General features: G+C 48.0%; 1 protein-coding gene and 1 non-coding gene across 2 annotated transcripts; both read right to left on the bottom strand.

Annotated features, from left to right (window-relative positions):
* Positions 1–3322: 3322 nt before the first annotated feature.
* LOC142576829 (U2 spliceosomal RNA) lies at positions 3323–3514 on the bottom strand. The gene has a single exon (XR_012826975.1). It is a non-coding gene; the product is annotated as a U2 spliceosomal RNA (small nuclear RNA).
* A 4510-nt stretch (positions 3515–8024) lies between these two features.
* Positions 8025–17946, bottom strand: LOC142574295 (phosphate-regulating neutral endopeptidase PHEX-like). The gene is made up of 2 exons (XM_075683413.1): positions 16809–17946; positions 8025–8525 (listed from the first exon to the last, which is right to left on the bottom strand). The coding sequence occupies exons 1-2, from the start codon at positions 17942–17944 to the stop codon at positions 8132–8134; spliced, it is 1530 nt and encodes a 509-aa protein (XP_075539528.1). The 5' UTR covers positions 17945–17946; the 3' UTR covers positions 8025–8131.
* Between the last annotated feature and the right edge of the window lie 487 nt (positions 17947–18433).

Here is an 18433-nt window from a genome sequence, read left to right as displayed (position 1 = left end):
CGTTGTCTTGGTGCCAGTAGCCGCCCCAACGACCACTTCCGCGAAGTCTTCCCGCTTGTATTCCGCTGCGTCCACGTACCGCGCGTGCGGGTATTGGGCGTGTTGTTCGGTGAGGGCCTTGGCCCGCACCTGCCGCGGTTCTTGGTTGTACTCTGGGTGCATGTTCTTCGGGATGGGCCCGCGCCTCATCTGTGATCTCGCACGGTTGCCGGCTGGGAGCTTGGGGGTTGTAACCCAGGGACGTCAGTATACTGCGGCCCGTCTTGGTGGTAGAGAGGCGCTCGATTTGCGCGGTGAGCTGCGCCTCGGCTATTTTTTCTAGGGTGCTATGGACACCGAGTTGCAGGAGCCGAGCCGTACTCGTGGTCTCCATTAAGCCCAGCGCCGTCTGATCAGCGTGTTGATCTTGGTCCTGTCAGTGACGTGCCAGTTGAGGTAGGCCGCAACGTAGGCGATGAGACTTATCATGAACGACTGGACAAGGCGCACGAGATTCTCTTCCGAGACTGTTAAACATTACTTTAGTTTTCCGCAGATTAATTTGTAGGCCAACACTTCTCCTTTGCCTCTCCAGGTCAGTAAGTGAGGAATACTATACAAGCATTAAAACAAAAACGTACCCAGTAAAAAAAAAAAACAGTAGCCTATGAGGAAACAGCTACCATTGCATATATTCCCTCATTCCTCGAAACAAGTAACTGTGCTTGAAGTTACTTTTCATACTGGCTGTGAGCCTTACTACTGTAGCAGGTTAAATTACTAAGGAAAGAAAGAAGCCCTTCTCTACGAAGCATACTCACTTTGACAGAAAGAGACGGTAAGATTCCATGGAGTACACCAGGCAAAAACTTCAAGTTTTCGAGGTGTCGCTGAAGCATTAAGATGGCAGTGGTGTCCCATTCTCTCGAACGACGTTTTAACCGCTAGGTCCATACGTAAGCCTGATCTTCAACCGCTTTTCGATAGTAGCAGTTGACCATGGTGTACCAAGCATAGTAGCAGTTCCCATGCATTGCAGCAGGTCATTTCCTAAAAGTGGCGACTCTACCTCTTCAGGAGGTTTTTTTGTTGGACTGCAGCATTCTTCTGTCGCAGGCAAATAGACAGTCTTCGTTTCCTGCTTTGCAGCTCACTCTCTAGTTCCACGATTCTCTTGCGCACAGCAGCCACATTTGTTGTCGAAAGGAGCTCGTTTGATGAACTCCCTAGTAGAAACAATGATAAAAGACGAATCGTAAGACATGAGCAGCAACATAACGTGTAATTTTTAAGCAGTGGGAATACCTTGTGTTGAGTTTTGACAATCTGCTTTGAATTCATAAAAGAAAAGCTTACAGTCAACTTGAGGTGCAGATCCACGGTGAAGCTTGTGGCTAGCAGATGTAGGAGGACTTTGGATGGCTGGCCATACTGCAGATGTGTGGCTGGGCAAGGAGGCAGGCAGGAATCCTAAGTGAGAAATACAGCAAGACAACACGCTATAGGAGATGGCGTGACAAACCCGCTTTACAACAAACATTTCAGGTTGCATGAAAAATGTATCCCCCACTAACCTTCCAGGTATGCCCCTGATTCTTTGACACAAGCTGAAAGCTGCTCTGCAGTTGACCTTGAGGCTTAAATACCTGTACTCAGTTGCTTATGCAAACCTAGGTCAGCCTAAGGCAAACAGTGACACTCTGCTCTGACCCAACCCCTCACGCATTGACGCGAGCAGATTTAAAGAAAGCTAAAGCCATTTACGCAGGCAAGTATATCAAAAGACAACTGACCGATCCAGTTTGTGCTAGCGTAATGCTAGCTGTAAGTTATAATTGCGAAATTAGTCGTATCATAAGAAGCCAAGAAACACTGACACCAAGGGCAACATAGGGGAAATTACTTGTGCTTAATAAATGAAATAACGAAACGATAAATTCATGGAAATGAAAGTAGATGAAAAAACAATTTGCCACAGGTGGGGAACGATCCTACAACCTTCGCATTACGCGTGCAAATATAATTATTCTTTGCGTTGTAAAGGGTACTCAATGAGCCATGCAAGGACTGGTTCTTGTTCTTTCGGAGTCGGCTTATCTCTGTTCCGTTATTTGATTTTTTCAAATTTCACACTGCTGCATCGTTACAAAAAGTTAAATAAATGATTATGTCGTTGACTTATCCGTCAAGAGAGAAGCGCACGTTAATTTCATTTAGATAAGAATCTGATTTTTTCGCTTTTGTAGCACCAAAATTATGAGCGATAAGCGAACAAATTTAAACCGCTCGATGCGGTATCATTAGCACTACCTATGCATAAATTATTTTCACCGCCCACACAAACCGGCACAGCCAGCCATGTGCAAGTATTGGAACGTTCAACCTTTAAACACCAGTGTTCAGGGCCTTCAATCTACTCTACTTTCATTAGCGATTGAGGTTAATCCGAATCAAACATTTATAGCCTATCTGGGTTAAGGACAGACAAAATCAATTGCGATTCAAGAATTGCCGTTTAGTAGCACTCGTTCAGATCTTATTCCTATTTAGATCAATGTAATCCGCGGACTAAAGTGCCCCGTTGACAGCGGTATGAATCGCCTCCACCGATTAGTGCACTCGCCTGCCTTGGTGACGAACGAAGCGCGAATTGCACGTTGGCCACAGCCAGTGATCGTTCTACTTGTTTCAGCTCGTCTTCCGATTTTAAGCAGTCAGACCAAATGTCATCGTCATGTTATTAGTCGTGCAAGTGCTTTGTTAGGATGGGTGCCTGAAGATCAAAAGTATAGCTCATTCTTGACAAGCCAGTGCCATTTGCACTAAGTTAATAAACAAACAGAACGCGCATGGAGGAAAGCAAACGAGCAAGCGTGGGAACACGCGCCCGGGAAACACTGATCTGAAGCCGAATAGACGAAAAGAAAAGAAAAGCTGCCACGCATGTGAAGTGTGATGTTGCGGAAGTTGGCGGCGCACAAGCGCCTCCCTAGACGAGTGAGTTGTGAAAACAGCTTCTCCCCCTTGCAAAGCAGAGCGATGGGTGGGTTTCACAGGAGTGAGTGTAACTTTCGTTAACGATCGATAATTTGACCTTTTGAGCCACTTCTGAACATAAAAGGCTGCTGCAGTAATAAGTTGATGCATCTGTGACTGTTTGAAATCCCAGTGATGCTGATGATGATAATGATTTATTGGCTTCGCCTTTGAAGCGAACCAATGACAAATATCCACCTAGCCTACTTAAATTATTGAGGTACGCTGGACATGTTTTTCATTGTAGCATTTTGCAGCGAAGCTGTTGATGGTTAGGCTTCCGTGCAGTTTTGTTCTGCGTGGGCAAAAAACGCGGGCCCATCCCTGAGGTAGTGAAATAACTGGCCGACAGCGGAGGATGTGAAACAAGCTTCAAGCACTCCGCCAAGTTGCACAAATAAGTTCTTGGGTCCGAATAAATGTCTTGGGTCCCACTAGAACCCGTATCAGATATTAATATGGTAAGAACAGATACTACAATGTGACACGCGTCGGCAATGTCTACGTTCGCATCATCCTCTCTTTGTCGGCGTTCCAAGCGCTTGCGTATCTACTTTCCTTCCGCTCTCCCGTAGTGGCGGTCCCGTCGAAACGTCGCGTGTGTCTAGTTTCCTCCAGCTACTCTGGACGGCGGTCCCGTCGTCCTTGCCAATGTGCACAAAAAATCAGAGTAATGAATTCATACCTTTGTTCAATATTCCGTGTCACCTCTGTGTCGTGTGCTAATCAGCTTCGTTGGTGATCCACCTTCACAGAGTGTAATGGCTCACAAGCGGATCCCTTCGTATCAATCTCATCCCTGCTTTTTTGTCACCAATAATGTACAGGTAACGTACTTATCTCGATTACTGACGGCTTGATACTTCCGTCCACTTTGAGTCCAAGCGCTCCTGGAAAAGGTTCATTACCTACGGGTCTCACTCGGTGAATTCCTTCGGATTCAATTGGGATATGCTCAGTGGTATCCGGAATTTTACATATGTATGCTGCCGCTACAGCAGGCACATGTCTCATCTTGCGAATATTTGCTACAGTATGTTTTTATCCTTAGGCAACCAGCTCGAGGCTCACACAGCAAGGCACTGCCTTTGTGTTTTACAGATTTTTCCTGCTCATTTCTTTCTTCCCATTGTAAATATCCATGGTTTTATTACCGCGAATCTGTTTACCTCTACCGCCCAAGGAAATGTTCGTGTCGTAAGCAAAAAGCTCCTCTTATGTGGGCCGATCACGGAGATAGTGAAATATCGGCCCGACCCGCGGCGGAGGTGAAGCAGGCGTCAAGCACTCCCCATACATGGGCCTATCCCGAAGATAAGGTAATACTGGCCCGACCCGAGGCGGAGTTGACGCTGGCGTTAAGATCTCCCCATAGGTGGACCGATCCCGAAGAAAGTGCAATACCGGCCCGAGCCGCGGAGGAGACGAAGCAGGCGTTAAGCACTGCCCATACGTGAGCCGATCTCGATGATAGTGCAATAGTGGCCTACCGCGGCGGAGGCGATACAGGCGTTAAGCACTCCCCATACGTGGACCGATCCAGAAGATAGTGCAGCACCTGCCCGACCCGCGGCAGAGGTGAAGCATGCGTTACGCACTCCCCATACATGGGCCGATCCCGAAGATAGTGCAGTACCGGCCCGACGCGTGGCGGAGATGCAGTTCGCCATTAAGGGGTCCACATACAAAGCTTCGCTCGTCATTCTTTTTCACAGAGTGGAAGGGCAATGAGTTTTTTGTTTCCATAGTGATAGTAGTGCTATCTGCTAGATGTGATGATGAAGGAAATTATTTGTGGCTGATCCCTTTATAACGGGCGGGCTGCTTTAAAGCGCCCTTGCCGGATAAATATATACATGGCGATAAAAAATGGGGAAAATATAAGTGGGGAGGAGTCCCAACCCCCACTCCATTGTACACACAGCCTGACCTGGTGCACAGACATTGACTTTTAGACACTGAATTTCATCTCTTCCCCACAGAGTTGGCCGATGTGTGCCGTTGCCAAGTCATACGCCACCACTGTGCCAGCCTGGCATTCGATACGCGCATTGCGTTAGACACCACCACACCCGGTTCCCGCACTCCGTGTTCGCTTCGAAACCCAAATGCTGGCGGAAGTGTGGTGCCCTCGGTTTGTCGCGGGGAAAAACTGGCGCCCTGGAGGACTAGGTGTTCCAAGTAATCCTCCTCGATGCCACATGTCCGACATATGGAGCCAGCGGAAGAGCCGAAGTGCGGCCGGTACCATGGTAGAAGAACAGATAATGCGTCTGAACGAGGCTGCCGTGCCCATGATTTTTTCTGTCGTGGGTTACGTGTCTCTCGGCATATGGCGCGGATCATTGGCGGGTCAAGTACCGTTTGCGTTGAATGGGTACGGGTGATAAGCGAAGAGAAAGTTAATATCACGAAGAGACTCAGACAGGGTTGACTAGTTTCCCAGCCGCCCTTCATGGTGTACATGATATTGATGGAAAGGGCGCTAGAAAGAAGTGATATTGGGTTTAGCCTCTCACACAAGCAGGCGGGCACCATAGTAGAAACTTTGCTAACAAGCAAAGTGATATGAACCGTCTAGCCTCTCACACAAGCAGGCGGGCACCATAGTAGAAACTTTGCTAACAAGCAAAGTGATATGAACCGTCTGGCTGATATCTCTGAAAAAGAAGGTGAAAATTTAGAATTAAGATTTAGCGTTGAAACTCAGGTTTCATGTTATTCAATGAAAACAGTGAACAGACAAGTGTTTGGGGATGGACGTAAGCGCCGGCGCCATTTCGCGTGCATTCACATGTTCTGTCGTTCCTACTGGTTCCTATGCGCCTCCCCCTTTCCATTCACAACGGTTATCGGCGGTAGCGCCTGACTCCAACGCCTAGACAAGAGAAAGCCTGAGCGCTCGGAGAGTGACGTCATGGCGGCTTTCACGGGGATACGGGTTGAAGAAGGGATCGCGCTCTTACTGGCAACCTTAACCAGAGCGCAGTTACTATTTCTTTAGGCATAGTTGAGCAGATAGCCCGCAGAGAACAGAGGGTGTTCCAATATTATTTTATTTATGCAAAACTATTTATGCGCTGCATTATTAAAAAGCCCATCCATAAATAATGAAATGGTTCAACCTTAGGACTGAGAACGAATTTCGGGTAAATGATGACAGGGAGCATGGCTTATACTGAAAAGTCACAGTGCTGCCCTTTTCTTCAGGGGAGCTTCTCTGCCTTGATTTATCGTCGGCGTCAAAGAGTTTGCCGTTCATGTGACCACAAAAGTTCTTCAACAAAATGTTTGCACTGCACCATAACACATATCTCATGACAACTTCACTGGTGTTCCCTTCTTCACATTCGGGACACATGTACTTATTCTAGTCTACATTACGCTCTAAACGAATAATTTCGCTTTCGAGTGCACAAATTAACACCTCAAATGAGTTTAGCAGTGGAGACATAAAGCGTTCGTGCAACTATTTACAAAGAAACTGCTACTTTATTCCACTGAATTCCAGCTTTTCTCTTCATTGCCTTAGCATTGGCACCCAATAGTCTGTCAATGATCTAGCAGAAACATGAACGCCTGATTTTTCGGTCGCTATTTCTAATTGCTCCAGCAATTGGGCACACAACACTTATTAGGCATATCCTTGCATGAACATTATCCACATTCCGCGGCAATGAGGGCGTGCAGGACACACAACCGCAATAGCAGCACAAGCGCAGAGAATGCGTGCACGGTTAACGTCCACAAAAAAAAGAAAAGCGCTCGCAAGCATGTCGCAGCATGCCAGGACTTTTTTAACCCCGAAGCTATCCAAGGAGCAGCAGGGTTCCCGGAACTAATCGAATTGTTATGGCCGTCGTCGCCCACTTGGTCTTTCGCGTCTCATTTTCAACACAGCTGCGCCGCTCGTAGCTTCGTAGCACGCTGCACGGAACTTCAATGTGGGCCTTTTTTTGCTTGACGTAACTCATGGGGAGAGGGTACAGTGAGAAGGCCTTAAGTTCTGTAGAGGGTGTTGCCCACTCGCGATTGTTTACGGTAGGGGACGCTTACGTCGTGGCGCAGCCGCACGAGATACTTACAGACACTTTCGAATATCTGTGGCAATGCAGCGACAAACCATGGGCTCATGTTTAGCGCCGAGAAATTCGGAGCCATTACGTGGCGTCAACAGCGTCACACCCATAGTCAAGCAACATGAATAGCTCGACGTTTCCATTCGGCGGGCCCGTGTTAACTTGGTTGGTCAAACCACATCAACCACAAATCAATGGGGTAAATGTAAAAAAAAAATGTGTTATAGTAGCCAGTGATTGAGTGAATCAGAATGTGTTAACTCTCGAATGGAAGCTCTGCGAAATGCACAAGTTGCGGTAACTTGCAAGGAGCGCTTTGTTCTATTTTCTGTAGTGGGAGCAATAGAATAACTAAGCCAAGAGGATAATAAGTACAGAGCACATTCCGCACCTATTCCTTTCCTTTATGAACGCTTTCACCGGAAAGTTCGTTTCTGCATGGGCAGGTATGCAGCCATCGGGAAGCTTTAGCTATGAAGCAGCAACATGTGCATCATTACTTAATTTGCGCCATATGAGAAGCCGTGGCATCAGGATTTATATTGTACAGTAAAAGATACAGGAACAGCTAGCTTTTACAAAGCAAAACAAAGGCGAAGAAGGGTAAAGGAGGTGGCAACGTTGTAAATTCCGAAAAATGACAACCACATCGCGTTATGCATATCTTAAGCATTCAAAAACTGCGTCAGCGTTCCATCTCGCGACTTGCATATAGAAAATGAAAGCTACGGTCAGGTGGCACCCGTCTTGTCTGAAGTTAATTCATTAAAATCTTCACACTGAATCTAGAGCGCAACGAAGCCTTACAACGAATATATCATAGGTATTTACATTTAAATCCTCAGAGAAAGAGAGAGAGCCCGTGATTTTTAACGTGAGTCCAGACACGAAATAAAACAGTGCGTATGTAGTACATGGCAGGCGACGACATCGCTTTCGATGTTGCACACAAAACTGTATGTGTACACGCCACATGAAGGTGTGTCGTTCGACTCCACGTGAACGTCGTCTCGCAGTCCTTGGGAAGTGCCCGAGTCTCACCCGAAGAATTTGCACTTCATCTTGGGGTTCATCTGGGACTCGGGCGGGCAATGAAATGCCCGGGCGAAGGCCTCCGAACTGCGCACCGCCTTGTTGCAGTCCACTGTGTGCGGACCCACGGCATCGGGTCGCGTGCAAGTCATGTAGCATAGTGTCATGAAGAACACTTGGTCTCCCGAGAAGCCCCCCACAATTCCCTGAAGGGCTTCGTCTCCCCTGTTGCTGACTGCGCTGCGGTACGCCGCGTAGGCAACCTCGAGAGCGGGGATCTCGGGAAAGATGCTGGCCCTCGCGCCGGTTATGCTCTGGGTGTTGTCTCCGCCACTGGCGGCGTGCCTGTCAAGCGCCTCTAGGCAGCCGTCTCTCTCCTCGAAGGCCTTCGCGGAAAAGCTGCAAATGATTGAAGATATTGAAACGATACATCAGCGCAGCAAAAAAATACTTTGTCGTTAATGGCATGTGTTGCAGTGGTTATATGGCGTTCTGCTGCTGAGCAGGATGTCAGGTGTATGATTATCGGCACTGCTGCGGCATATTGATGTAGACTAAATGCAAAAATGCTCTCGCAAATTTATACCCGATATGTTTTTCTTTAGATAATGCAGAATTATTTTTTAAAATTCACCTGGGCTAGAAAACATAATTGCAGTCATTGAGTTGGATTTCTCAAAGAACTGGGCATTGCGTGCACGAGAAATCGCATTGGACAATCGACTAATTAACAAACTTTGACTAATCGGGTTTCTCACTAAATACTTATGTTTTACAGCACTTTCTGAAATTTACGAACTGTAGCCGGTACTCAAACTCGTATCACCCTGAAAATTCAGACCAAGTTGGTACGTCTTGCCGTTTAATATGTAGCCGGTTAAATGGCAGTACGTACTATCTTGGTCTGAATTTTCAGGATGATACGAGTTCTGAGTACTTAAATCCCGAAGTTGGCGATAAAATACATTGGCGTCGCAGTTACGTTTAAGCTTCAATGTATAAAACGTCGTTTTAATAAAAATAGAAGCGCAACAATACATTTTGTCGCAAATTTAACGACGCATATTACGGCGCCATCTTGAGCATTTGCTAGCACTGTGGATATGACTTGCAAACCCACCGACTACAATTTGTGAATTTCGCTACTTTTCACTACCTCCTAATTGGCAATATCTGTAGTAAATTAAGTATTCTATAGGTTACTTACTCATTTTCTGTCAATTAAACTTTTATGCACTTCTATTTCTCGTGCGAGTAAATTGTGCCGCTTGGAGTAATCCAGCTCAAGGACTAGAATTTCGCTATCTCTCACGGGTGAATAAAAACAAACGATATGGTGCAAAAAACAAAAACAAGCAAGAACGCCACATATACACGGTTCTTTTTCTTGTAGTTGCAGCCAATTTTGAAATGCTGCCTGTGGCAGACAGGACAATTCTAATCATTAGCACCTGCCGTAGTTGCTTACCAGCTTTTGCGTTACGCTGCTAAGCATCAGGATGAAATCCCAGCCGTGGCTGCCACATATTGATGGGGCAGAAATGCCAAAATACCCGTGTACCCAGCGTTGGACGCACTTAAGTAAACCGTAGGTGGTCAAAATTATTGCAGAGTCCCACACTATGGCGTGCCTTATATTCAGATGCTGGTTTCGGTATTTAAAACCTCCCAAAACATGACTTTATAATAACCTTTGACCTAAATCCCAAGATGAGGCGGTCCATTACTTCTACGAGAAATTAAAAAGATTAATTGGAGAATTAGCGTAATTACGCTAATTACCGTATTGATTAATTTCTTGGCAGCACATATTTAAATCTACGAGTTGTGGCTAGTGAGTGTATAAAGGGTGTCCCACGTAACTTGAGCCAAGAATTTAAAATGAAAGGCGCGTCGGAAGCGCATGTCACCGAACGCATACTATTCGCCATGGACCATAGTTACTCAGACAATTTTTTGTTTTCCCCATAAATCACTCATTGATCAAGTTTAATTAGCCAAGTTATTAATTATTGGCCGAGTACTCTAAGTAAGATAGGCAGATTCGTAGAGCACCTTTAGAAACCGCCGATGGAGTTGTGTCCTTTCCGATACGTCTCACGAAATCCTTTTTTTTTTCCGGGTTGCAAAGAAAGCCCGTGAAATGTAATAAAAACACGTGACGGAGCGTTTTCTCAGTGGTATTGTGCTGCTCTCGAGCCTGTGATCGGTGAACAAGGTCAGGTGCATCGTGACTGACGACGAGGAAGCGGCTGGGCGTTCCTTTATATCGTCGGCAGCGCTCGGCCAGCAGAATGCATTTTCGCCCTCATCCGACGGGCGCTGACCTTGTGCACGGAATGCACGCTTGAGAGGAGCACGATACCACTGCGCAACCGCTCCGTCACGTAGCTTTTTCCATATTTCGCGGGCTTTCTTTGCAACCCGGAAGAAAGGACTACGTGAGACGTATCGTAGAGGAAGCAACTCGATCGGTAGTTTCGTAAGGTGCTCTACAAATCTAGGTATCACACTTGGGATTCTCCGCTAATAATTACAAAGTTGGCTAATCAAACTAATTAGCTAGCGAGTTCTAGGCAAAAAACAAAATTGTCTGAGTTACTATAGGCTATTGCAAATAGCATGCGTTCGTTTCAACACGCTTCCGACGTGCCTTTCTGTTTTGAATTATTGGCTCAAGTTATTTGGGACACACTCTATATGCAAGGCATGCTGACATAAAAGAAATTCTGAGGGTGGCACAGGTTCCGACATATGCACCGTCAAACTTGCGGTAAGAATTCACTGTTGCTGCTCCCTACTTTTTTAAGGCATTGCTGTTTTATGCACTGAAGCACAGAAGTAACTGGAACGCCAATGCCATTAGTTGGAAACCTTGAAAATGAATGTGTAGAAACTGGCTTAGTCCTGAGAATTCGTTAAAGTGCACATGCCTTGCGAAATCGCCGGCTACAATATGTTTTGACAATTACAAATAAAATGTAATTATCGTAATTATGTTAATTGTTCAATCAAATGTATTGATTTCTCTTAGAAGTAATTAACGCCTCATTGAGTAGTTCAGATTAAGGGTTACAATTGCTCTGTTTGCCTGTTTGAAATATTAAAAAAATGGAGTCGTTTTAAAATAAAAGCCTCTATATTTACACGCCCATTAATGGGAAGCTGAAAGCTTTCCCAGAAAAAATGAGTGAAGAGCGGTACGTCGTGGTTTTCAACCCTTTGAATTCGATTATCGCATGGAAATTGAGCGAAAGAAAGCGCAAACATATTTTATTTCGACCAAAAGTGCAGCAGCAGACGCGCCCAGCTCGCGCGCCTCGTTTTCGCCTATGATTGGTCGCGCGCCTCGTGACGTCAACAATGGCGTTCGTCCGGACCGTCTGCTGCCCCTACACACGAAGCACGGTTCAAAGTAGTTTGGTGGTGCTTTGCTGAGACGGTCATGGAAAATTTCGAGAGCTTGCGTTTGTCTGAGGAGTTCGGCGTTAAGTCCAAACTCCACGAGAGCGATTTTGCGCGCGACGGTGACGGGCGACGGCTTCGAGCCACAAAACGGGCCGTCGCTTGAACAGATCGCTCGGTGTTGTCGCTCGATCGCTCGTTTCTAGAAATCTAGAACTCGTCGCTCGTTGCCCGGAAATGCTATGAGCGACTAGCCAATAGTGCGAAGCCGGAACTGGATGTACATAACTCAAATACTACTGTTTGTCGCACGGAACGAGCAAACTATTGAATTTTATACGTGCGAAAATAAGAACCTAGTGCAAGACCTTCAGAAATGTTTTATGCTCCTTCTTCAGTAAAATACATCAACTTAAATTGATAAAGCATGCGTCACGCTAGTTTCGGCAGCGTATATTGCGGCCCTCATACCGGGAAGTCTTCGTTAAAAGCCGTCGCTCGCGTGGAGTTCGGCTTGCAGACGACGAGTGAACGCGACAGCCATCGCCTCGTTTGTAGCGCTGTCGCTGTAGCGAGCAAGACCACTTGCAAGGGGTTTATACTTGTACATACTACACGTACGTACATACTTGTACATACTACATGTACGAGCCGAGTGCGAAGAGCCGGCCTCTCCATGAAGCAAAAAATGCTGGTGCAAGCACTGCTTTCCACGTGAACGAAGGCGAAGTGTTAGCATCCCCTTGTGTTGGAAATGTTCTAAGCTGCATTCAGCGTTCCAGTGAGTACGCTTCCGGGCAAACAACTGTAGTGTTATGTTCCTGCATGCCTCCTCGTTGAACGTTAGCGGTGATGCGATCTTCGGCATTTGTGCGCTGCCCCAAAGCTGTCGGCCACCTACATAGACGGTTTAAACGCGGGAAAATTTACCGGCTGTTGTAGCATGTGTAGTATAGAACCTTCATCAGCGCGCCATCCGCACGCTACTTGTAGCCGGCGAATTCCGTCAGCTACGTCAGATGGTCGGTTTCTGTATGTGTGCGAGAAAAGGTGGAGCGCAACGTCCTGGCGTGAGCAGGCTTACCAACACATGCAAACTTTACGCTTGCACTGCGTTATGGTAGCTGCATGCAGGCTGTTTCACAACACACGTGCGAATAAAGAAATCGCGGCGCTTGGCGATGAAACCTGCGTCAAGATTGGGAGATAAACATGCACCTTCCGTTCAGCGTGCCAATTTCTATTTTCAGGAGAAGCCAAAGCACGCATTATTGATAAACTCCGGTAGTAATCGTCACGGAAGTGGTTAGAGCACAACACTGTTGTTCTTGAGCGCTTGAAGTTGTTTCCCTTCACAGCAGCCTCCCACTTAGCTGAAAGCTTCTTGTCTTGCAGGAACTAATGGAACATCGAAACCTCGTCGCGGCCGCTGGTGTTCGTGCAAGCGTAGGCTGCACAGAACGCCGGCATGATCGGCCAACAAGTTCAATTGATGCTACGCACGTCAACTACCACTCCTATATACAAACAAATAAAGGAATGTAGGCTCGAGCGAAGCAGATTAGGACGGCACGCACGCAGAAATAAGCCCAGTCAGGCACGGTCGTGGAGACTGCGAAGGAGCGGAACGCCCGTGTTGACGTCACAAAGCCGCGGTTTCCGGTCTCCGCTCGCATCGTCAGCGTTGCACTCACTGTGCTGGACATGCAACTCCTCACCAATCCGCTATACCCAACAAGGGAGGGAAACAGCGTCACCCGCGACACATGCCCCGACCTCACCGTAGTCAAGTATGTCAAAGAAGCTACGTGGTCCAACCTGGGGGAGACCCTTGGGAGCGACCATTGGATCATAAGCACCTCTATCTCAACTACAAAAATCAGAAGAAATTTTGGCATAGCAAGAATCACTGATTGGACCCAATTCCGTGCAATCACCACAGACAAGTGTCAAAAGATCACATCTATCACAGAATGGACTGACGGTATCTGTAAGGCACATGAAGAGACCACGGAGACTATACAACGTACTCCAGAAACTCCAGAAGTCGACACACACCTCATTCAGCTATGGCAGCAACGTCGCCGGTTGATACGAAGGTGGAAACGACAAAAACTAAACAGGCAACTACGCCTACGAATCGCAAACATCACTGAAGAGGCGCAAAACTACGCCACTGAATTGGCACACCAAAATTGGCACCAGTTCTGTGAATCTCTCAAAGGGACATTAGGAACCTCAAAAACATGGACCGTCTTAAGGAACCTAATTGATCACGCAAAATCGAAATCCGAAGCAAACAGAACTCTCAAACGCATCGCTCACACCTTGCCAGGCGACGATGGAGCTTTATTAAAAGCATTACAAGACAAATACATTGGTGCGACTGGGACGACTATTCCTCCACGCACACAGCGATACGCAGGATGCGCCAACAAAGAGCTGGACGCCCCCATAACCGAATCCGAAGCATACGCAGCCGCACGAGCCTGCACCAAGAACACCGCAGCCGGCGCTGACAAAATTACCAACGCCATGATTCGCAACCTCAGCCAGGAGCAAATCGAAAAACTAACCCAATATATCAACGACTCTCTGTGGCAAAAGAACATCTTACCACCAGAGTGGAAACATGCCGAGATCATAGTCATACCCAAACCAGGGAAGCGACCAACAATCGATGCCCTGCGACGCATCTCATTAACATCATGTATGGGCAAACTCTATGAAAGAGTAATACAGAAACGCCTCCAAAATTACATTGAAGACAACAACCTCTTTCACCCATCCATTATCGGCTTCAGATCGGGGTTATCCACACAAGACGCCTTCCTACTTATCTGAGAGGAGGTCTTGACCAACATACCAAGAGGCAGGGAACATCTAATCATGGCACTCGACCTCAAAGGTGCCTTTGATAACGTACCGCAGCAAGCCGTACTCGAGGAGCTATCTAACATCAACTGCGGCGAGTGCATATATGAATACGTCCGAACGTTCCTGACAAACTGAACGGCCACCATAGGCATGGGAGAAACACGATCTGACCCACAGGCTATGCCTAACAAAGGCACACCGCAGGGGTCCATTATATCACCCCTCCTATTTAACATCGCCATGACCAGAGTCGCTAGGGCATTACAGGCCATACCGAACATAGGGTTCACCCTATATGCCGACGACATCACGGTGTGGACAAGGACAGGCTCCTTCGCGGAGCAGGAGCACTATCTCCAACAAGCCGCAACTTGTGTTGAAACAACAGCAAAACAGTGTGGCTTGAAATGTTCTCCGGATAAAGCCCAAGTAATTCGTATCAAGGGGTACAATTACAAGACCCAAGACCCCATCCACATTAAACTTCAAGGAGAACTCATCCAAGAAGTATCACTCATCCGCATACTCGGCATTTGGCTACAATCTGACCGCAAGGCCACACACGCCATCAAATCACTCAAGATATCGGCCACACAAGTATCGCGCATGATACGGCGCGTGGCAAGAACCCGTAAAGGCATGAAGGAACAAGACACCATGAAATTGGTTCAAGCGCTGATCATCAGCCGACTGCCCTACGGCCTTCCATATCTCCCACTCCTTAAAGCAGAACGAACCACAATTGATGGCATCGTTCGGACAGCTGTTAAAAATGCACTAGGCCTCCCACCATATACCGCCAACCACAAGCTTGAAGCTCTGGGAGCGCATAACACTTTCGACGAAATCCAAGAAGCACTTCTCCTATCTCAGCGGGAACGCCTACTCAAGACGGAAACGGGTAGACTAATACTTCAGCGAGTCGGCTACCCAGCGGACTTACGCGTCACACAATCTACCACTAAAATTCCAACAGAAGACAGAGCACGCCTGCACGTAGCTCCCATCCCAAAGAACATGTCGTCCCACTCCTGCGAAGGCAGAAGAACAGCAAGGGTGAACTGCATAAGACGGACAATGGGAAAAAGCGGCAGGGCTGTCTACGTAGATGGAGCCTTGTACGGACCTCCCAATGGACATGCAGCGGTAGCAACTACGGTGGGATCCAATCATCAAGAAATCGCAAGTCTAATCATATCAAAATGCTCCGTCCTGGAAGCAGAAGTGGCTGCGATAGAACTCGCCATACAACACGGGAATGCTATCATCCAATCCCTTCATATTATCACCGACTCGCAGGCGGCTTGTCGGCTCCTCCTAGCAGGAAGAATCCATAAAAGACTGCTCCACCTTGTTCAAAGCAGCCCAGGATCAAACACTCACGTTAAACACCAGATCACTTTGACCCCCGCACACTCTGGGTTGGAAGGGAACGAGATAGCGTACGGTTTAGCTCGAGGTTACACTAGCCGAGCGGATCAAAACACAATCTCCCCCGACCACTCACTACTTCAACCAATATCAATAATATATTCAACCAATATATTCAACCAATATAGTCAACCAATGTCAGTTTATAAAATTAGGCTCCATCACCAACGTCTCATGCGCCAGTTCCTATCACCACCACATAGACAACTTACTGCTCAGGAAGCCCGCGACTGGATACAACTCCAGACGGACACTTTCCCCAACCTGTATAAATATCACATTCTGTTTCCAGAACGCTACAGACCTACCTGCCCATGGTGCGACGGTCACCCCACCGCCTTCCATGTTACGTGGGGGTGCACGGGGGACAAACCCATGCACTTACGAACACTTCAAACGAAGGAGCAGTGGGAGGCCTCTCTGTCCAGCTCGGACCTGACAACCCAGCGCAGCCTGGTACAGCACGCAAGGGCAGCAGCACAGGCCACAGGGGCTCTGAAATGAGTTCTCCATCCGCCGCTCAATTCTTCGACAACTACTTCTTTCCCTTCGAAATAAATGTTTCTACTACTACTACTACTCGTCAGTGTCAGCAGCAGCGCGCGGCGCTCGACGGGGGGCGGAGCTACAGCGCAATTTTAACCGATGATTGCGTCGCTCCTAAGTGAAAAATCCCCCCCCCCAAAATTTTAACTTCATAGTTTATAAGGTTCCCGCATCCGTATATGAGCGTCTTATTGAATTCGACAGACTGTTCAGCTCCTATTTAAATAATCCCAGGAGCTCTAGATAGATCCGAAGCGCTTCTGAACGGCGTCTCTCATATTCCTAGTGCGGCCGTGGGGTTTTTAACGAAATTAATGACTCAACGCATCAACACTTAAATCTGTAAGGTGTGCTTGAGGCCTAACGCGATTAAAGAAAAGGAATACAGAATACCTATTTCCGCATCAATAACGGAAAGCTTACCTGGACAAAAAGAAGTGGCCGAATGTACCGTTCGGGTGCCACCGCAGTCCCTGTCTGTCTACGGACGCGACCAGGTTGAGTGCCATGGAAAAGCCCAGACCCCCGTAGAACATGGCCTCGGTCCCGTCAGGGTAGTACAAGGGAGGAGTAATCGCGCCCACGGCCACCTTGACGTCGCCGCTTGAGGCATCATAGAGCACGTACGGCAATGCATAGTTGACCGCGAAGCTGAAGACGTCGATGTCAGCGTGCGGGTCATGCGTCTTTGCAGCGCAGCGGCTCGTCTTCACCCAGTACTCGGCAAATGAAAGTTCAGTGCTTGGAAAATCGCTGTACATGCGCTCGAGCACGTCGTTTTCCAGGTAACGCTCGGGGGGCCACAGCTTTAGTCGAGTCGAACGCAGCTTCTCGACCGCTAGCTTCCGGCTCTCAATGTCCAGCCATTGCGTTGCGTTGGCCGCGTCCGCAGCCGCCAAAACCAAGCTGTCGAAGCCTGCTTTGATGTCAGCGCGCTGTGCTGGCGTGAAGCGCGACACGGAGCCGAGCGCAACCACCAGGAGACGATAGGCGGCCTCGACGAATCGCTCGCAGAAGTACGGCCGATATATGGTGATGCCCTGGTCGTACCGATTCTCAAGCAGCTGGATATCCGCTGCCGGAGCCAACAGCTGCACACAAGACCAGGCGATCAGGGACAGCAGCTCCGTTTTTCTGTACGATGACATCACGGTAGCCATAGTCCGGAAGAACTCTACGTCGCCTATGAAAACCTGGTCATTGGGTTTCACTTCAGGCTGAAGCTCGGTCTGCCTGAAGGCACGTAGCCACAGCTTGGAGGCCAGCGGCGGAGTGAGGGGTCCGATTCGAGCGATTCGCACCAGAGCTGGTTCGGTTACCGGAAGACGCCTAGCGTTCAGCAGTTTTCTGAAGACGTCACCTTCCATAACCATAGCCCTGTTCATAAACTTTGTGTCGACCCGATAGTTACTGTAGTTTCGGTTAAGGATGTAGAAAAACGTGGCCCAGTATTTCGCGTATCCGCCAGTGCTTTTGACTGTGAGATGCTGCCGGTACAAAACTGGTATGAGGGAACTGGGCTCTAATATGAAACGCCAATTCGGTGGGGACAAGCGCATTGCGCGCACGTGGAAGAATAACGGTACCTGCCACTTGAATGCTAGCGTCATCAGTAGGTCGAGGGCGCTGGTGTCACTTGGTGCGGGTTGCTCTGGCCAGGATAGTCTACATTCGTTCAGGAACTTCCAGAAGATGTCCAAGTTCGAGCCGTATTCTGATCGGTTGCCCATACAGGACTCGTACATGGCCATTGGTTTGCGGCCCACACTAATGGTTTTCGTTCCTTCGCTGAGTACGCTGTAGAAATGGGGAAACCACGATTTCCTTACGTCATCCATGGCCGAGTTGGAGTACTCTAGGTAGCCTTTCGGAGGCGACCAAGCGGAGCAGACGTAGGCGCTAAAGTTGTGGCATGGATCGAGGTGGCGGTTTAGTCCATTAGAGAGGCGCCACGAGTGGGCGAGGCAGTCCTCAGTCTTGCAGAACGGTGGCGATGGTGGCGATTTGCCGCCTCGTGCGAACAGAAACACAATGACGATTGTCACGGC

This window comes from Dermacentor variabilis, chromosome 3, assembly GCF_050947875.1.
Source record: "Dermacentor variabilis isolate Ectoservices chromosome 3, ASM5094787v1, whole genome shotgun sequence".
Classification (NCBI taxonomy): Eukaryota; Metazoa; Arthropoda; class Arachnida; order Ixodida; family Ixodidae; genus Dermacentor; species Dermacentor variabilis.
Note: the sequence above shows the minus strand (reverse complement) of the source record. Positions and strands in the feature narration are given on the sequence as shown.

What these genes read in the sequence shown, in the direction of transcription:
- LOC142574295 (XM_075683413.1), bottom strand. Translation starts at nt 17,944, where the DNA reads ATGCGCTTGTCCCCACCGAATTGGCGTTTCATATTAGAGCCCAGTTCC. An exon ending in GGCCACTTCTTTTTGTCCAG is followed by an intron (nt 8,526 to 16,808) that starts GTAAGCTTTCCG and finishes AATCATTTGCAG; the next exon opens with CTTTTCCGCGAAGGCCTTCG.